The following is a 22,039-nucleotide window of genomic DNA, read 5'->3' on the forward strand; positions in this document are numbered from 1 at the left end:
TTATTTGGTCTTTGAAGAATGTCCTTGCTTTGAGTAACTTATACCTATGACTATAAGAAAACAATTACACTGAATATATAAACTACCTTGGAGAATATAGTTATTTTAACAAGACTAATGAGCAGAATATATCTTTCCATTTATTTTGTCTTTAATTTTACTCATAAATGTCATTGATTTCTGAGAAAAGTCTTTGGATAGATTTATTCCCAGATATTTTGTTCTTTTTATTCAATTGTTAATGATACTGTTTTCTTAATTCTTCTGATGGTTCATTATCACCATATAGAAATATAACAGATTTTTATTTATTAAATTTGTGTCCAACAACTTTATTCATTGATGAGTTCTAACAGTTTTTTGGTGACCTCTTGGGATGTTTGGTATAGAATATCATATCATCTGCAAACAGTGGCAGTTTTACTTCTTCCTTTTAAAAGGAAGGTGTTTTGTTGAAGGTTTTTGCATCTACGTCCATCATGGATGTTAACCTATAATTATCTCTTTTAGTAGTGTCTTTACCTGGTTTTGGTATCAAGGCAATACCTGCCTTGTAAAATGAGGTTGCAGGGAAATGCAAATCAAAACCACAATGAGATATTACCTCACATCTGTCAGAATGACTATTACCAAAATGTAACAAATAACAAATGCTGCCAATAAAATAGAGAGAAGGAAACCTTTGTGCACTGCTGATAGGAATGTAAATTGATACAGCAACTACTGAAAAGAGTAGGAGACACCTCAAAAAATTAATGGTAGATATATGATCAGAACTCCATTTCTGGGTATCTTCCTAAGGGAAACAAACAGTAATTTGAAAAGATATATTCACCTTTATGTTCACTGCAGAATTATTTACAATAACCAATTTATGAAAGCATCATAAATATCCACCAAAGAAAAAGGAATTTTACTCAGCCATAAAAAAAAAAAAAAAGAAATCCTGTCATTTGTGATAACATGGATAAACCTAGGGGGTATTATGCTAAGTGAAATGTCCGATAGAAAGAGACAAATACCATACAATTCAACTGACATGTGAAATCTAAAAATCAAATTAACATAATAAAACAGAGAATAAGTAGTTTCTTGAGGAAAGTAGAGTGGGGAGATGTGTGAACGAGGTGAGAGACCTTAAGAAGGGCAAACTTCCCGTTACAAAATAAATGAGTCACTGTATGAAATGCAGCCAGCATGGGGAATAAAATCAATTACATTGCAAGACATGTGCATGGTAACAGACAGTAACTGGACAAATCACGGTGACTGTTTTATAACGTATAAGGGTATTCAGTCACTGCCGGGGTCCAGCCTCGGCAGGATCCAGGGGGTACCCTCAGGATGAACAGCGTTGGAGAGAGAGACGTGACACTTGAGACCAGCCTTGATAGGGCCAAGTCTGCGAGGGAGAGAGAGAGACAGAGAGAGAGAGAGACGGAGAGACGGAGAGACAGAGAGACAGAGAGAGACCAGACTGGGGGTGTGCAGCAGAGTCTGGCAAATCTTTATTTTTTTTACCATAGCTTTTATATTCTAAGTTCGTACATTTTTAAGGGGAAGATAGTTTAATATTACATCGGCTTATCCTTCACGAAACCAGGGTGTTTTCTGCATACTTCTTTGTGAGAGTCTTGTACATTATCTTCTGGCCTCGGGGCCTACTGACATTTTATGACCTAGGTGAATGCAAAGCTGTTTTCCGTAATGTATTCTTTAATGAGCACAAAGGTCAGTCCTTTTGCAGAAGTTATCAGTTCAATTTATCTAAAAGGTTTACCACACAAAGACTCTGCAGCTCTGGTGAGGCAGCCCCTGTTTAGCATTTCTGGTTAAAATGAACAATTCTAAACTCTTATTTTTCTAAATCTTTAACTATAACCACTTTTAGAATAATATTTTTGTGTTCTCTAATAGGGCTTCCTCACCCCCGAAGGGCTCTGAGCCTATTAGGGCCTTTATGTGATCAGGTTCTTTATGCTGTTTATGATTAAGGTGTTGTGAGCAGTCATGTGCCTTAGTACGCATTTGCCAAGCAGGCTAGAATGCCAGCAAAGGGGTCTAAGTTGAAACACTCCTTTCATCCTGGATAATCTTATAGGATACCACCGTCCGGGGGACATATTGATTAAAGTTCTAAGTTGATTCTGTTTGGAGAGAGATCGGGGAAGGCCTTCTGCCTGTGTCACAGAAATTAGGGAGTAGTCTAATATAGCAAGCATCAGAAAGACAGAGATCATCTTTAAGGTGAGCGCCGGGGCAGCTTTTCGAAATCCCTGAAGTCCTGACCTGCCTTGCTTGTCGGGTCTCCTCCTCACGACCTTGTCATGGGTGGGAGTGCTGGCTCCCAGCAAGTCACCATGTTGTGTGGATGGAACCAACCTAGTGTTGCAAGTCAGTTATTTTGTTATTATTGTCCAGTCGCCCAGTTGTGTCTGACTCTTTGAGATCCCCTTGACTGCAGCATCCCAGGGCTCCCTGTCCCTCACCATCTTGGCCCAAGTTCAAGTCCGTTGCATCAGTGATGCCATCCAGTCATCTCATCCTCTGATGCCCTCTTCTCCTTCTTCCTTCATCCTTCAATCTTCACCCAAATCAGTGACTTTTCCAATGAGTCAACTATTTGCATCAGTTCAGTTCAGTTCAGTTCAGTTGCTGTCGTGTCCGACTCTTTGTGACCCCATGGACTGCAGCACGCCAGGCCTCCCTGTCTATCACCAACTCCGGGAGTTTACCCAAACTCATGTCCATTGAGTCGGTGATGCCATCCAACTATCTGATCCTCTGTCACCCCCTTCTCCTGCCTTCAATCTTTCCCAGAATCAGGGTCTTTTCTAACGAGTCAGTTCTTTGCATCAGGTGGCTAAATTATTGAAGCTTCAGCTTCAATATCAGTCCCTCCAATGAATATTCAGGACTGATTTCCTTTAGGATGGATTGATTTTATCTCCTTGCAGTCCAACAGACTCTCAAGAGTCTTCTCCAACACCACAGTTTCAAAGCATCAATCCTTCAGCTCTCAGCTTTCTTTATGGTCCAGCTCTCACATCAGATGACCAAAACACTGGAGCTTCAGCTTCAGCATCACTCCTTTTAATGAGTATTCTATAATTCAACTTAAAAAAAAAAAGAAAAAAGAAAGAAAAAGTAGGTACTGGGGTAAAAGCAAATGAAGGTGATCTCTGAGAATGGAGATTATAGGCGATGGTTAATTTTTACTTTAGGTTTTTCTGTGTTTCTATTTGTGTGCAATGAAAAATATTGTTTGTATAATTAGAGAGAAGACAAGAAATATTATAAAAATAAAGAGGTATCATGTCTTTGACAATCAAAGAGTTCAAAGAAAAAAAATGTGTTAAAATGGTTAACATTTAAGGAATATGGGCGAAGGTTGTACCAGAATTCTTTGCAATGTATTAGCACCTTTTCTTGAGACTATGAATTTATGTTAAAATAAAAAGTTAAATAAGTAATCTAGCATTTGCTATTTAATTTTAATTTAATGCTTTAATTGAACAATATTTTTAACACATTTCTTATTTTGATGTTTTGATTCATAATCCTTTGTAACTTTAAAAGGCTATAACTTCTCACCAGTAATACCTAAAAGTAATATATGTTTCCTTAAGAAAATAAACAAAACAATTCATCCATCTTCCCTAAAGTTTATTTTAACACAATTGCCTTTTCTTTATAAGGGCTTAATACTAAGATTGTAGTTTTCATTTGTCACAATCTGTTACAAAGCAATATACTATATTTTTTAAGAAAACTTTAAATGGCAATTTTGTATACTATTTTTAAATGGCTGTATATTTGTTAATAACTTTATGATCAGCCTTAAAATTACAGCCACAGTAATGAACATATCAAAGCTTCTTCTCAAGTATTCAACTTTTTTAAGTTAGGAGGATAAATACAGCTCTGTTAGACTCGATTTCATTGCTTCATGTTGGGAGGTAAGTACTTTGCAGGCATGACAGAGGAAAACCAACCTCTGTGTCCACTGTATCACTTTTATTGCGCCTGAAGTGCCTCCTGGCCCAAGCAGAGAAGCCTTAAATCAGAGCCAGCACCTGTCAGATTCCGGTTCACTTCCACAGATTCCACTGGGCCTGCATCACTATGTACTGCGTGCTATGTACTCCTAAGACGGGTCTTCTCAAGTATGTTTCAAGATATTATAGACCCATGGTGATGATTTATAAAAGGTAATTCAAAGCTGAAATGCGTTTTAAAAATGGTTTATGATACAGTCTCTTGCTTGAAGGCACGATTCCCATTAGTGTAAAAGGAACTGGCATGTTTACATTCTTTATTTATTGAGGTAACATTGGTTTACAATATTATAAAAGTTTCAAGTGTACACCATTATATTTCAACGCCTGCATACACACAGTACCAGAAAAGGGCGATTACATATATACGCCTGCCTGTGTGCCCACTTGTTTTGGTCGTGTCTCTTTCTGACCCGGTGGACTCTAGCCCACCAGGCTCCTCCGTCCATGGGATTCTCCAGGCAGGAATACTGAAGTGGGTTGCCATTTCCTCCTGCAGGGGATCTTACCAACCCAAGGATCAAACCCACGACTCCTGCATCTCCTGCATTGCAGGCATATTCTTTACCACTGGATAGGCACCCCTCTCCAGTATTCTTACCTGGAAAACTCCATGGACAGAGGAGCCTGGTGGGTTACATTTCATGGGGTTGCAAAGAACCAGACACAACAGAGCAAGCATATACACAATCACAAGGTTCCAAAAAGCAAGGGTGAGGCCAGTCTTCATATAAACCTCAGACATGCTCTTCGGGAGCCAATCCAAGCCCCCCAAATTTTCCCCAATTTGTAGCATATTTGAGAAAGGCAGACGCCTTTTCACCTGAAATTTTTTTCAGTGGCCTTCCCTGTTGCCTCACGACATTAATCCAGTGCATCAGGATATGTTAGATTTCAGGGACTTCACCTTAGCCCAGTTGGAGAATGTCTAAGGCAAATTTATCAGCAACCACTGCTTGCTTCCACTGTGTGGGGCCACAAATCCCTCTGTATGCAACTTTCCATGTGGCAGGCTAAGCAGCGAGGCCATTGGCAACAGCCCAGGAACCAAAAATACAGTAATATATAGCAAGCTTTTTTTTTTCCCCCCAAAGGGATTCAGAATGTTCCATTTAAAACAAGCTCCTGACTAAGGCTCCCTGGACACCAGCGTCTCCTTGAGGATGGGTGGGCCCTTGGGTGGCCACCCTCCCTAACCCCACAGACAGGGCGGCTTCAGGAGGCTGGCCATGCTCAGGGATGGTTGTTGGTTGTGGGCTCTGAGATTGCCATTCCTCAATCTGGGTGTCATCCCTTCCTCCCATGGGAGACCACTAGTGGACCAGCGTGTGCTGGGCATGGCCTGGGAGATTTCGGATGACAAGCTGACGGACTCTGTGCTGAGACATGGTCAGACTGTTGTCCAGGCTCACCTCCCAGACTCCTGACACAGGCTCCTGAGGGGCTTGTTGGTCAGGACACTGTCTCTACTGGCCGCGCGTGCTCACCAGAAAGGCTGGTGCAACCCTGAGGGCACATCCTCTTGGGTGCCTTTGTCCAAACCTCAGCCAACTCCCAACTCATAGAATTTTGTTTCTCACTCTTCCTTGACTCTATCCCTTTATTTTATTACACAGATAATCTTATCACAGAAAGATTCTTTCTTCTTTGGGACAGAAAAGGATGTATTCAAATACATGATTATAAAATTCATCTCTGATATCACAGGATGGGGAGCCAGATGAAAAAAAAAAGAGGTGTGGAGAGCAGTATCTCACTCTGTCTTTTCCTGTTTGACCAGTTACAGCTTTCCAGCTTCACCACTTTGTGTCCTTTTAGTCCATAACTGGAGTAAGGAACCCACTGCTCCTTCCTTTGCAGAAGATTCAAACCCCGCAAGTCTTTTCCTGCATGTGGGAATCCTCACTCAGTCCCACTCACTCATCACAATAAAAAACCTCAAGCCCCATAACCATTACTGGCTCCTCCTAGCCGTATTTTCAGATCAGACTGGGAATTCACCCTTCTCTCCCTAGAAAGTCCAATTATGTGAACAAAAGTCTTATTATCTTTTCTTCTTAGACATGTGGTATCATCTGACTGGACATCTAAAGCAAGTTGTGAATGGAGTGGTCCATATATTTCTGTGAAATGTCAACTGACCTATGATTTGTATGTTTTTGTCTTCTAGATACTGAAGAGAAATAAATGAATATTATTTTAATCTTTGCAGCTGAACTGAAATGTCAATCATACTATTGATTTGAACATTAATCTCAGAAGGAAGGAATAAAAGTTACTTATTGGGAAAGTCAATTTTATCCAATGGTTTCCAAAAACTGTTACAAGGCCCTTACTAAATACAAGGCCCATAGATGGAACATTTATTTTAAATAAATTTATAATTTTAATATAAAGCCAATGTGACAGACTTCAAAACAAATAATCAAAGCAGACATAGCAACTAATCAGATTGTTTTCCCAAAAGAGATCATTAAAATTTTCCTTTTCTCTAGATTCTTTAACTAAACATAGTTGAAAAAGTGATCTACCATATCATGGGAAACAGTTTTTCCCCCAGTTACTGAACATTAAATAATTATGTTCTTGTGTGTATAATTATATTCTCTTTCAATGTTTGTTAAAAAGAATTCAGTACAAAAAGAAATTTCCCTGAGGGACTATATACACGAAATACAAAGTTGTCTCATAAATACCCAGGTAATTTAAAATGTTACTGGCCTCACAAAGATTCCTTTTAGGTACACTGAACTATTTAGGGGTTTGTTGATGAATTGAATGATGATATATTGAATATTGAAAAGCATCAGGTAGTAGAAAAATGTGCTCAATCCCTTTTCCTGGGAAAGAATTTGGACTTACAAAAATATAACTTTTATCCACTTAATCATTAAAGGATAATTATTGACCATCTTCTGTATACTAGGTACAGTGGAGGTAATGATTAGATTGAACATAAAATAGAAATATTATTGCTTGCCAAAAGGATTTGAAGCTTTGGATGTGTTATAGACATATTGATAATGTCTTCAATATAGTGTGGTAAGTATTATGAAGGATTCAGTGGCTGCAAGAATGTATATATGAGGAGGACTTAAACTGCCTTGAAATCCTCTAAGAGGAAGTGATTGAATAGAGTAGAGAAAATTAAGTAGAAGGAAAATCAGACAAACAAAATGCATGATGGCAGAGGAAAAGTGTTCTAGGAAGAGAATAAAGGATGTATAAAATTCTGTCTCATATTTAAATATATACTGCAATTTGGAATACCTCTGACATAGAAACTAGATAAAAAATGCTTCAGGAGGCACCTGATCTGAGATGCAGAAATGAAGTTTTCAAGGGTTGTGTTAGCTGTGAGAAAGAACTTGAAATTTATCCAAATGGCGATGGGGAGACACTGAAGGATTTAATCAGGAGAAAATAAGAATAAAGTTTCCGTAAAATTTCATATAAGCTAAAAATTGAGGAACAGAGAAAAATAAGACCGATAGGAGGCAAGACTAAAAGTTAGGCTTCATTTGCAAAATAAATAAATAAATAAACAAACAAACAAAGCATCACTGTGCTTGGACCAATAAAGCAGTATATATGACTAAATTTGAAAATTGTGTAAGGGATAAAATTGTTAGTGGTATTGTTTAGTCACTCAGTCATGTCTGACTCGTTGCATAGTCCACCTGTAGCGCACCCGGCTCCTCTGTCCATGGGATTTCCCAGGCAAGGAGAGTGGAGTGGGCTGCCATTTCCTTCTCCAGGGGATCTTCCCAACACAGGCATTGAACCCGCATCTACTGGGTCTCCTGCTTTGCCAGGCAGATTCTTTATCAGTAGTAAGGGGGCAAATTGAACACTGGCATGAGGATCAGGAAAGCATAGTGCAAGAATTGCTCTCTGACTTGGAGAGCAAATGAATAATGGCAATGTTCATTGAGACTCTTTGTGACCCCATGGACTAGAGCCCGCCAGGCTCCTCTGTCCTTGGAATTCTCCAGGCAAGAATACTGTAGTGGGTTGCCATTTCCTCCTCCAGGGGATCTTCCCTACCCAGGGATCGACCCCACATCTCTTATGTCTCCTGCATTGGCAGGCAGATTCTTTACCCCTAACGCCATCTGGGAAGCCCGTTCATTGCGCTAGAAAATATATATTCCAAGCCTTGAGTTTTGGGCCTCATGTGCAAAAATATCAAGTTCTTTTCTGTGTGCAATACTTTTGGTGAATATCTAAATGGTAATTTTGAGAGATATTTAGATGTATAAAGGTGGAGCAGAAAAAAAGATAGTTGGAAAAATAATTTATTAATATATTTGTTCATAATCAGCATATAGATGTCTATTGAGCACATAAGATTGGATAATTGATCAAGAAGGTATCAAAATGAGAGGAAGAAGCTTTGGAGAGAACATGAAGAACATGCCATCTAAGGTATAGTAATAGGAACAGACTCCAAGGTTGTGAATCAAATGGGCAAATAAACTCAAAAGACTGCTTTTCTTTAGAGCCCAAACTTGTATTCAATAGAGTTCAGTGCTACAGTGCTGCCACAAAATACAGGGTTTATTGGATTTGAGAATAGGAAAGTTGATAATAAACATGCTCAGGAAAAATTTTCTTTAAATTTTAATGGGAAAGAGAGGTGGATTACACCTTGATAAGTTATAAATGGAGCTTCCAGGGTGGCACTAGTGGTAAAATAGTCTGCCTGTCGATGCAGGAGACATAAGAGATGCAGGTTACATATCTCAGTTGTGAAGATCCCTTGGAATAGGAAAAAGCAATCCACTCCAGTATCTTTGCCTGGAAAATTCCATGGACAGACGAACCTGGTGGACTACAATCCGTTGGGTCACAAAGAGCCACTCTAATGGCAGAAAGAGAAGAGGAACTGAAGAGCTTCCTGAGGAGGGTGAAAGAGGAGAGTGAAGAAGCTGGCTTAAAGCTCAACATTCAAAAAACCAAGATCATGGCATCCGGTCCCAATGCTTCATGGCAAATAGAAGAGGAAAAAGTGGAAACTGACACATTTTAGATTCTTGGGCTCCAAAATCACTGTGGATGGTGACTGTAGCCTTGAAATTAAAAGATGCTTGCTTCTTGGAAGAAAAGCTATGACAGATCTAGGCAGCATATTAAAAGCCGAGACATCACTTTGTTGACAAAGATCCACATAGTCAAAGCTATCATTTTTCCAGTAGTCGTGTATAAATGTGAGAGTAGGACCATAAAGAAGGCTGAGTGCCGAAGTATTTATGCTTTCAAATTGTTGTGCTGGAGAAGACTCTTGAGAGTCCCTTAGACTGCAAGGAGATCAAACCAGTCAATCCTAAAGGAAATCAACCTGAATATTCACTGGAAGGACTTATGCTGAAGTTGAAGCTGCAACACTTTGGCCACCTGATGTGAAGAGCAGCCTCATTGATAAAGACCCTGATGCTGGGAAAGATTGAGGACAGGAGAGGAAGAGGGTGAGATAGAATGAGATGTTTGGATGGCATCAATGACTCAAAGACACGAACTTGAGCAAACTCTGGGAGATAGTGAAGGATAGGGATGCCTGGCATGTTGCAGTCCATGGGGTCACAAAGATTCAGACACAACTTAGTGACTGAAAGTAGTTATAAATATATTTGAGAAATTGGGGACAGATACCTGTTCCAATAAGTTTGGTTGAAAATTGGTGATGGGAACAGAAAGAGAAAAGAATAACCAAGATAAGTTTTCAGGGGGATGTCAATCCAAATTTAACATGGGAGGAGATTTTGTTTATTTTGTCATGTTTTTTACTGTCTTGAAAATCTATAAGGTGTATATGAAGTAACCTGAGACAATACAGTGATAAAGGAAAATCATATTAACTTGTCCTCTGCCCTGTTAAGAAAGGATGGGAACAAATTCAATTGTACCAGTTTTTGAGCACTGAGAATCCACCTTGGATCTGTATAAATCTTCTGTGAAATGAGGTTCTTCTAAATGCTGTCCAAATGCTATTCACTTGGAACCATTTGATACTTCAAGATAGAGCTTAAAAACATATCTTAATTATTTAAAAACATTTTACAATCTGGAAAAATATTCACTGGTGTGTATTTTCCCAAAAGATAGCCAGAAAATTTCACAATGCCATTTTCCTAAATATCAATATTATGTATGTATTGAAAAATAGAATATGAAGATAAACAAAATGAAGAAAATTTTAATATTATACCAAACTGGTTCCCAAAAGATACATACTCTTAGTATTTTGATTTTTAACTTACACTTTCCATGTTTGATTTTGCTAATTTTTAATATTTTTATGAAATGATAAAATGACAGTTCTGTGAAAGAAATTTACAACTTAAGAAATTATGGTAATGTATTTGCTATCAAAGTCACTTTGATATATCCTGAATGCTTTTATTTTCTTTAAAGAAAAGTACAACACAGGCTTTGCTATTGTATTTTTTTATTGCAAAATTTTAATTGAAATTCTCCCTTTCTTCTTTTGCAGCTTCTTAGTGGAATTTCCACCTGGACCAAATGTTTTTTACAGTAAATTCACAAGTAAATCTATACATACTTCAAAGTCCTTATCAAGATTCTACTTTAACTGAATTTAACATAACATTCTGGAGAGACAGGGATACCTTCTCACACTTAATCATTCCTTACAGAGTCAAGACTTTTCAGAGTTGTGCTCCGGTGGAATTTACTGTAGAATCCTTCATTTCATGGCAGAAAGCAATCACTCAGCGGTTACTGAGTTCATCCTCTTGGGCCTCACAGATAACCCAGAGCTTCGGTTCATTTTCTTCTGTGTTTTATTGTTGATCTACTTGATTACTGCCTTGGGTAATCTTGGTTTGATTGTGTTGATACAAGTAAGTCCTCAACTTCACACACCCATGTATTTTTTCCTCTGTCATCTGGCTTTTGTGGATTTTTATGGTTCCTCCACCATCACACCAAACACCCTTGTAAACACTTTTCGTAAAATTAAAAGCATATCACTTTATGCATGTGCCACTCAAGTGTGTGGCTTTATCACACTTTCAGTTTGGGAATTATTAATGCTGTCTGTCATGGCTTATGATCGGTATGTGGCCATATGCCACCCTTTACTCTATGCAGTTCTCATGCCTAGGAAACTCTGCATCCAAATGGTCACTAGCTCTTATATTTATGGAGTCCTGGTGGGATTCATACAAGCAGTGGCCACATTTCAAATGACTTTCTGTGGCCCTAATGTGATCAACCAGTTCTACTGCGACGATGTTCCCTTGATCGCTCTGGCCTGCTCTGACACGCGAGTCAAAGAGCTGATGTTATTAGCCATTGCAGGCTTCAACGTCTTCTGTTCCCTTATCATTGTCCTCATATCCTATGTGTTCATCGTCTTTGCCATCGTAAGGATGCATTCTGCTGTAGGGAGACAGAAAGCCTTTTCTACCTGCGCCTCTCACCTGTTTTCTATTACTGTGTACTATGGGACCCTCACTTTTATGTACCTGCAACCCAAGTCAAGCCACTCACTAGATAAAGACAAATTTGCCTCAATTTTCTATACTGTGGTGATTCCTATGCTAAATCCATTGATCTACAGCTTGAGGGAGGTAAAAAATGCTTTGAGAAAAATTATTGAAAAGATGTCTTTGAATAAAAAATAAGAATTGTGTTGTTCCTAAAGATATGCTGGGTATAGATTACAGTTCAGTTCAGTCACTCAGTCGTGTCCAACTCTTTGTGACCCCATGAACTGCAGCATGCCAGGCCTCCTCGTCCATCACCAACTCCCGGAGTCCACCCCAACTCATGTCCATTGAGTCGGTGATGCCATCCAACCATCTCATCCTCTGTTGTCCCCTTCTCCTCCTGCACCCAATCCCTCCCAGCATCAGGGTCTTTTCAAATGTGTCAGCTCTTCGCATGAGGTGGCCGGAGTATTGGAGTTTCAGCTTCAGCATCAGTCCTTTCAATGAACACCCAGGACTGATCTCCTTTAGGATGGACTGTTTGGATCTCCTCGCAGTCCAAGGGACTCTCAAGAATTTTCTGCAACACCACAGTTCAAAAGCATCAGTTCTTCTGTACTCAGCTTTCTTTATAGTCCAACTCTCACATCCATACATGACCACTGGAAAAACCATAGCCTTGACTAGACAGACCTTTGTTGGCAAAGTGTCTCTGCTTTTTAATATGCTATCTAGGTTGGTCATAACTTTCCTGCCAAGGAGTAAGAGTCTTTTAATTTCATGGCTGCAATCACCATCTGTAATGATTTTGTAGCCCAAATAAATAAAGTCAGCCACTGTTTCTACTGTTCCCCATCTATTTGCCATGAAGTGATGGGATCAGATGCCATGATCTTAGTTTTCTGAATGTTGAGCTTTAAGCCAACTTTTTCACTCTCATCTTTCACTTTCATCAAGAGGCTCTTTAGTTCTTCTTCACTTTCTGCCATCAGAGTATAGATTTAGGACATTTTAAATCAAGGCTTGTACAATGATTCAGTATCAATGGGCAGGGGAGCCTTTGTCCTTTGTAATTCAGTTTTCTGATGTCTTATTTCCCCCTTGAAAACATATATTTCCCTATTTTGACTTACACATAGTAGATATCTCATAAATATTTTAATGGTCAAATTAAAAAAAAAAAAGAAACTATCCATTCTCTTTGAACATAAAATGCTTTGTCAATAGAGATGAAAAATAAAGCACTTTAAAACCATAATTTTGTCTCATGTTTCTCTAATATTGAAGATTTTAGGCTATCTTGAGAGACATGAGCTATACAAATAATATAAACACCATGTAAATTTTTTCCTCCATGTTGAACCAAAGTTAAATATAACATGTTGCTTGGTGAAAGTGTTTTGGTTTTAAAATGTCCATAAAATGAACTTATTATTATCTTTACAGTGTTGCATTTATATGGTAGGGCATTTTTTGAAAGGCTTTATTATTTACAGAAGTTTTATGTTTACAACCAAATTGAGAGGGAGATGCAGATCTTTGTCTTATACCCCTTCCTGTCACAGATGTCTGACTTCCCAGTTATCAACACCACTCACCAAAACGTGCACTTGTTACAACAGATGAATCTTCATTGATATATCTTAATAACACAATGTCCGTAATTTACCTTAGGTTTTACTTTATGTATTGTGCATTCTAGGATTCTGGTCAAATGTGTAATGATTTAATCCATCATTGTACTACTGCACAGAGTATTTTCATCGCCCTAAGGATCCTCTCTGCTCTGCCTATTCATCTTGTCTCCACTGCCCTCACCCATGGCAAACATGGATTTTTCTGATCATCTCCGATGTTTTGCCTTTTCCAGAATGTCGTAGAGTTGTAATTATATAGTACATAGTCTTTTCTGGTTGTCTTTTTTTACTTAGTAACATGCATTTAAGGTTCCTCTGTGTCTTTTCATAGCTAATAGCTCATTTCTTTTAAGTTTTGAATAACATTACTTTGTCTGAATGTACCGCAGTTTATTTATCCATTCACCTACTGAAGGACATCTTGGTTGCTTCAAAATTTTAACAATTATGAATAAATTAGCCATAAATATCTTTATGCATATTTTTATGTAGATTCATGTTTTCAAATCCTTTGAATAAATTGCTGATTTGTATGGTTAAAAAAAAAAAATGTGTTTATTTTTGTATGAAATAGCCAAACTCTGCTGGTTGAACATTTTAACATGATCATTTAAGCAATGCCCCTTCTATATTCAGCCTGTACTTTAGCTCCACTGATTACTTTTGGGTGCAGTGACATAAATTTCATGTTGCATAATTACTGGGAAATTAATTGCCTGATCTTTGTTAATTTATATTAACAGCTTATGCAGTTTCTCACTGGCAGTGGCATTATCACTGGACACAGAAGTTCTAAATATGCCATATGAATTCCTGTGTTTCATATATATTTTTCCTGGCTCCATTGTGCATGGGTACCCCTAATTTCTTAAGTAAATCCGAGTTGATTACTTTAATTGGCAAACTAAGTCCTTCTTGTCTCCCAGTCTGTTGGTGTGAAATAGTCACAGATTCCAACTTCTTAAAACATTAACTGAGCTGCTAGTGCAAATATTTGCCATCTGGGATCCTCATCCTGCATTCCAGAGAGCCTAATATTATAGGAATAGGAGACATAAAATCAGAAAATTGGTCACAGGATGTAATGATGAGAAGGATCAATTCTACTATCATGTCTTTATTTCCAGACCCATGATCCCATGCTCTTAGGGACACTATAACTTATGTTCTCATTGGCTCATTACCTACAGTGTATCATGGAGGATGGTGCACCAATGCAGCCAAATCATTTTCTGAGCTGGTGACTTGCCTGTGTTGTCAGGTTGCCATTCATAAGTCCAATCAAGCCAACCGAGTCTTGACAAGAGATAAACGGTTAAGACCATTCATTATATGCCATGGCCATGTCAAACTTTCATTGCTTTAGAGTGAGTGTATTTCTTCTGAGGGAATATCATATGGATTATTATTTCAAGAACAAAACGCCCTGTGAACTATTGAAAGATGACACATCCTAGGATAATGGGTCTTGGGAAGAAAAATTCCTTTTCAATCTATTGATTTCAGTAAGGACAAACTGCTGTCCCATCCAACATTGAAGGGATCTGATATAACGGTTGTATCGTGTGCTTCTGATTTTTATGAAAAATCAGAGGCACACCCTCTCAAAAGAGGGGCTCCACACTCAGGACTTGGCATAGGTCTCTGCCTCTAACAGATTGGGCACTCAACATTGGCAGCAGTAGGAAGGAGCCATGTTTTTGGTAACTCATGGTCTTCATTCCTGACACTGTGACTATGCTGTCCAGGGTGTCCCTGGGGCTGTGAGGGAGAAGGGAAGGTGGCGAGTATGCCTGTGATGGGTTTTCCAATCCTCATCATTGCAGACCTCTTCTGCAGTAGTTACTCCTTGCTGTTTAGTCACTAAGCCATGTTCTATTCTTTGTGGTCCCACAGACTGTAGCCCACCAGGCCCTTCTGTCCATGGTATTTCTCAGGCAAGAATATTGGAGGGGGTTGCCATTTCCTTTTCTAGGGGGTCTTCCTGATCCAAGGATCAAACTCTTGTCTCCTGCTTAGCAAGCAGATTCTTTACCACTGAGACACCTGGGGAGCCCAGTGACTCCTTGGTAGTTAAAAAAAAAAAAAAAAAAATCAGCATGCTTTGTGCCTCTTTCACAAGTTTATCTAAAGTCCTCTTCTTCAAAGTGTCATGCTCTTGGACACTTGATATCCTCAGCCCCATAAACAAGTGTCCAGCACTATTTGTCCCTGTCTACAGGTCAGAAAGTGGCCATGATCTTCAGGCCAGTTTCCCCATTTGAAATAGAAGACCATGTTCTACCCACTGAGATAAATGGCTTTCACCGCTATCAATCAGGACCACCTCTATTTCCTACATGGTGTAAAAGGCCTTCTTTGCACTTGGCTCAAATCTTATTTGTGCGTGTATGCTCAGTTATGTCAGACTCTGTGACTCCGTGGGCTGTAGCCGGCCAGTCTCCTCTGTCATGGAATTTTCCAGTGGGTTGTCATTTCCTAATCCAAGAAATCTTCCCGACCTAGGAACTGAACCCCCATCTCTTGCAACTCCTGCATTGGCAGGCAGATTCACTAACACTCTTGCCACTCCAATCTTATTTGGAACCTCTTTCTTTGAATGCTCTTAAGCTCCAAATTCCAGTTGAACTATTTCAAATCCTGAAAGATGATGCTGTGAAAGTGCTGCACTCAATGTACCAGCAAATTTGGAAAACTCAGCAGTGGCCACAGGACTGGAAAAGGTCCATTTTCATTCCAATCCCAAAGAAAGGCAATCCCAAAGAATGCTCAAACTACCACACAATTGCACTCATCTCACACACTAGTAAAGTAATGCTCAAAATTTTCCAAGGCAGGCTTCAAAAATACATGGACTGTGAACTTCCAGATGCTCAAGCTGGTTTTAGAAAAGGCAGAGGAACCAGAAATCAAATTGCCAACATCTGCTGGATCATCGAAAAAGCAAGAGAGTTCCAGAAAAACATCCATTTCTGCTTGATTGACTATGCCAAAGCCTTCGACTGTGTGGATCACAATAAACTGTGGACAATTCTGAAGGAGATGGGAATACCAGACCACCTGACCTGCCTCTTGAGAAACCTGTATGCAGGTCAGGAAGCAACAGTTAGAACTGGACATGGAACAACAGACTGGTTCCAAATAGGAAAAGGAGTACCTCAAGGCTGTATATTGTCACCATGCTTATTTAACTTATATGCAGAGTACATCATGAGAAACACTGGGCTGGAGGAAGCACAAGCTGGAATCAAGATTGCCAGGAGAAATATCAATAACCTCAGATATGCAGATGACACCACCCTTATGGCAGAAAGTGAAGAGGAACTAAAAAGCCTCTTGATGAAAGTGAAAGAGGAGAGTGAAAAAGTTGGCTTAAAGCTCAGCATTCAGAAAACTAAGATCATGGCATCAGTTCCCATCACTTCATGGCAAATAGATAGGGAAAGAGTGGAGGCAGTGTCAGACTTTATTTTCTGGGCTCCAAAATCACTGCAGATGGTGATTGCAGCCATGAAATTAAAAGATGCTTACTCCTTGGAAGGAAAGTTATGACCAACCTAGACAGTATATTAAAAAGCAGAGACATTACTTTGCCAACATAGGTCCGTCTAGTCAAGGCTATGATTTTTCCAGTGGTCATATATGGATGTGAGAGTTGGACTGTGAAGAAAACTGAGTGCCGAAGAATTAATGCTTTTGAACTGTGGTGTTGGCGAAGACTCTTGAGAGTCCCTTGGACTGCAAGGAGATCCAACCAGTCCACCCTAAAGGAGATCAGTCCTGGGTGTTCATTGAAAGGACTGATGCTGAAGCTGAAACTCCAATACTTTGGCCAACTCATGAGAAGAGTTGACTGATTGGAAAAGACCCTGATGCTGGGAGGGATTGGAGGCAGGAGGAGAAGGGGACAACAGAGGATGCGATGGTTGTATGGCATCACCAACTTGATGGACATGAGTTTGAGTAAACTCTGGGAGTTGGTGACGGACATGGAGGCCTGGTGTGCTACACTTCATGGGGTCACAAACAGTCAGACATGACTGAGTGACTGAACTGAACTGAAGCTCCGGATATTATTTGGGACCTCCTAATTTGGAACCCTTAGCTTATTAAACTGTAGCATGGACTGTGTCGGAGTCTGTGCGGCAGAGACAGGCATATAAAATCTGCATCCCTTGTTCATATAATTTGTTACTAACATCTCAACTTAATTTAACCAGGTTGTAAGCAAATGACTACCATTTGATGGATTATTATTGGGTTGGACCGAAATTTGAGTTGGTGGATCCTGTAATATCCAGCACAGAATAAGCAGCAGATGCTAAATGTTTACTTGCTGTCTCATCATCTGGCACTGTTTCTACTAGGGTGCACTAGGACGCAGAAAACCATTTTATTTCTTCATCAGAAGGTCTGGCTTTTCTCCAAGGTCTGTGCAGTAATGCTGATTTCAGTTTTCCAGAGACTCAAACATCATTGTTTTCCAACACAGAGATTTCCAATATCTTTGGATTACTTGCAGAAGCTACTTTCTGAGATTAAATCAAATCTGGCAGTCTTTTGAAATATCCAGCATGTAGTTCAGAGTTATTGTCCCTGTGACCTGCTTTATTCAATAGAATGCTTGAAAGTGTACAACTTCTAAGGCTAGAACCTTTTTCCAGAGAAATTTTAAATGTTTGAACTCAACCACCATGTTTTCATTGGAAGCCCAAGCCAGACACTCATCACATGGACCACATCCAACTGTCTGCTTCATCAAATATAATATCAGCCACGTGACTGAGGTCTTCATGGACCATACAGCCAGCCTACTGCCCAGCTGACACCACAATGTGGAGAGAGATTGTCCTTAGCCCACAGGATTATGAGAGATAATAAATCATTTTTGCTTCAGGACTCTAAAACTTGGCGGTTTTCTTCAAAAAAGCAATTAGATGAAGCAATAGTGATCACAGAATGGATTGCAAAAAAACTTTGAAGTGAAATTAACTCTAATAAGAAATCTGGAAGATAGACTTTATGATTTTGACAGGAAGGAAATGTTTAAAATATTTTCCTAAAATAATTGAGGAATGTATTTTAGACACTCATAGCCTTGTTCATGCTGATAGATCTCCTTTCAGCTTTCTTGAATTTCTACCAAGCGTCTAAGAAAAACCACAGAGTTAAATCATTACAGATTGGTTAGAAATAAAATGCAAACAAATATGATGACTTCTGTACAATTTATGTTTAAGGTTCTTTGTCATTTATGCTTTTATTCTACTAGAGAAAATGGTGTTATAAAAATCATAACAACTTCCTAGGATAAAATATCCACATTTAATAATAATTGTTCTTTCTTTCTTTGTAATAAGCATTGTCTATGAATTTTCTATCTGTATGTCTTTCTATTTATCACTCTATACATGTGTGGAATGAGGAGAATTTGATAGAGAGTTTGAAGCAAAGAAGTGCTCATTTCTCTCTGATTTGCATGCCTTTAAGTGCTTTCCATTAGACTTCAGGAAAAAATAAAGTTAATTTTAAATTATTTTCTTCTTTGAACAGAATGTTCAAACAAACTCATGGCTTAATTATTATTTCCTTACAACCCAACAGACAATTGAGTGGGTTGGAGATGTAGGGCTGGATCTTTTGTGCAGTATAAACTATTACTCGTTAGCCTTGCAAAGTCCAACAGCAAAGTTAACTCATTGCTTTAATGTGCACTGACTTCTTATAAAATTAAAAATTTAATAAGGCTCATGTGCATGTGTGCATGCTAAGTCACTTCAACTGTGTCTGACTCTTTGCAACCCTGTGGACTATAGCCCACCAGGCTCCTCTGTCCAAGGGATTTTCCAGGCTAGAATACTGAAGTGGCTTACCATGTCTTCCTACAGGGTATCTTCCCAACCTAGGGTTTGAACACCTGTCTTTTATGTTTCCTGCGTTGCCAGGAGAGTTCTTTACCACTAGTGCCCCTGCAAACCCCAATAAAGCTCATACTAAAGTATAAAAAGTAAATAAAAGCAGTTAAACATTTCTGAGTTATTTTCCCACATGTTAAAATAATCTTTGCTGGTAATTATCAATGTTTTATTTTACTTAGATTCGGCATAATGATCAGAAATTTCAAGTCATCAGTCCCTGTCTGTTAAGCAAACTGAATCCCAAAAGATTAACCATAATGATTGTGTATGCTTGTGAGACATCATTGCATTGTTTTGTTCAGAAATTGCTTAAAATTATGCAACACAGGGGACACATTCCGGAGGGACCAACAAATAATAGAAAATACACTCACTACAGTTAAGTGATGTTAAGTGATGTTAAGTTTTGTTGACATTCACAGAGTTTGCCGCAAGGTATATTGGACCCCTTTTTGGTTTCACTGTGAGTTGCTCAAAGGCAGCAGGCAGTGAGGAAAATGGAAGAAGTAGAAAAGGGTTTAGGGTAACACAAAACTTATATTTATTTGTTCCATTATTCTACTAGTATATTTGGAGTTTCTAAACAGTGCTAGCTCCTACAAGGTTGGGGGAGATGGAAAAATAACCATCTGTTTTTTCAAAAATTTGAAATTTAGATTATTTTACAAAGTAATTAATAGATGAATGAATTGTTAGACATAACCCTTGAGAAGTAATGAAACACCTCTAGCAAGAAGTGAAATCTCACCTGAGATCTGACGGATACACAGAAAGATAGAGCCAACTAGATTGTAAGGACAGAAGGAAGAGTTTCTGCTTCAACTATGTACAAAATTCGTGGTCACATCTGAGAAACTGATAGTATCATGATGGCTGAAGCCTGGGAATTACGTGAAAAATGTCACAGAAGTGAGACCAGTGTGAAAAGAAGGGGTTCCTTATCAAAGGTGAAGTTAGCCAACCTTTTGTACTCTATCTTATGTCAATAGGAAACAGTAAGCTATGATTTGCATGTTAGAAAGTACACTCTATCACAATGAACAGAGAAAGGATGGATAAGATAAATGTTTGGACAATAATATGGTAAGTCGTGATAGAGGCCTAAATTACAAGTTTTGAATTACAAGGTTTGAAAAAAAAAATACTTTAAATAATTAGTGTGCTCAGTATCTAATTTTTATCAGTGGAGTTTAGAAAGATATATGAAATATATTTTCTTGGCTTTGTGCCTGAATAACTGGCTGGAAGATGACACCACTCACTGAGTTAGAAAATGCATGCTTCAAAGCAGATGAAAAATGTAGGATGGATTTTGAATTGCTGAATTCTCTTTTGAGCATGCCATATTTAGGTACTTTGGGAATACCTAAATGAAGTTGTCTGGGAATCTCTTGAATATATACCTGGAGATCAGAGGCAAAATCTGGCCTAGAAATTTAGACTTTTGTGACACAAAAGTGACAACTATCCCCAGAACATTTGATTAGAGCTCCACAAGAGTGTGCAAAAAATGACACAAGATGGCTTAGGAACGAAAGGTAAAGTAATGCTTTAATTAAAACACAAACACAGGGAGTGGAGCCACCAAAAAGAGCAAAAGTGGACAGAAAGATGGGATTCTTATGATTTGCAAGCCAAACCAAAACAAAACAAAACAATGGTTTTCATGAATACTAATGTCAATGATATCTGGGGCTACAGAGACAACATAAAAGAAATCTCCATTGCCTAAGGGAAGAAGGAGATTGTTGGTGAACTTGGAAATAGTAACTGTATTACAATTATGGTGAGAACAATTTCAGAATACAAGTTGATATATAAATGCTAAAGATGAAGCAAATGACTTTCAAGGATTTTTAGTACTGAAAGAATGAAGAGAAGAGGAGTTGATGGATAGAGGACAAGGAAAAGAAGTCACAGGTCATTAGTAATGATTTCAGCATGTATCTTGTTTTTAAACTGATGGGGAAGATCAAATAAATTAGTAGAGGATGAACATATGAGATGAACAAAACAGCTTGGGAACCAAAATATAAGTTTATATGTTAGAAAGAGAAATGTGTATGCTGCGAATAGTCATTGTGGCAATCGATCACAGAGTCTAAGCTGTTTAGGGTGAGCATTGAATAAAGAAGCCGACAGTAGGTAACGGATATTTAGGGTTAAAGTGATTGAGTGGATACATACAAAGTTGTAGTGTCATAACTGATGTGAAAGGAAAGTTCAGAAAGTTGTGGTCATAAGATAAGTTTTTGATTTTGGATAGCTACTATTATCAATTGTCACATAAGCTTCAAAATGGAATCATGGGAGTAGGATGCTCAAGTGGAATAGCAGTGGGGTCGCTGATTCCAAGATCAAGGATCTAAGAGGCCAAGGTATGACACAAGTGGTGTTCATGACACTGATGGCAAATTTGTGGAAGATAAGCAGGATGGCATCAATACCAGAGCCTTCAGTGAATAAGAGGGAGTGACCTGGATGCATATGTGTTGACAGTGAATATGGGGATAAGCCTCTAAGCATCAGGGAAGTGTACCTGAATGCAAGACATAGCAAAAACCAAGAAAGAGTGTTCCAACATGAACAGTGCCTTATTTCACCTGCCAGATTTAACATATGTGGATAGTTTCAAATGGAACAGCCTTTGGAAACCTGGAGAGAAATACATTTTCAAGGATGATCCAAGTTTCAGTTTAAAGAGAGGAAACTAAAATGACTGAAGATATTGGTGAGTTTGGTAACGTCAGAGCAAGAGTTACACAGACGCCAACACATCAGAGAAATGTAAGTACCAGAAAAATTGAGAGCCAGGAAAGGTAATGATCTGAGAGCACAAGTCAATGGGGCAATGGACAAAGACCTCACCTTAAAATATTGCAAAAAGAATAACCTACAGTCATTGGTATGGTGGGATTGCAGAGTCACTTCTTTTGAGAATAAGCCTAAATCTGAATACTATTAATACTAAT

The 22,039-nt window shown here is 38.6% G+C and overlaps 2 protein-coding genes across 2 annotated transcripts in view; one reads left to right on the forward strand and one right to left on the reverse strand.

Moving 5' to 3' along the window:
- LOC122450481 (fatty acid desaturase 2-like protein FADS2B) overlaps positions 1–22,039 on the reverse strand; it is a 914,319-nt gene that overhangs the window by 354,440 nt on the left and 537,840 nt on the right. The window lies entirely within an intron of this gene.
- LOC122450526 (olfactory receptor 5AL1-like) lies at positions 10,772–11,707 on the forward strand. Its single transcript, XM_043482900.1, has one exon. It carries the CDS (start codon positions 10,772–10,774, stop codon positions 11,705–11,707), a length of 936 nt encoding a protein of 311 aa, XP_043338835.1.

The sequence above is a fragment of the Cervus canadensis genome, chromosome 11 (assembly GCF_019320065.1).
Source record: "Cervus canadensis isolate Bull #8, Minnesota chromosome 11, ASM1932006v1, whole genome shotgun sequence".
Lineage (NCBI taxonomy): Eukaryota > Metazoa > Chordata > Mammalia > Artiodactyla > Cervidae > Cervus > Cervus canadensis.

Excerpts from the sequence above, each read along its gene's own strand:
- LOC122450526 (XM_043482900.1), top strand. The coding sequence starts at position 10,772 with ATGGCAGAAAGCAATCACTCAGCGGTTACTGAGTTCATCCTCTTGGGC.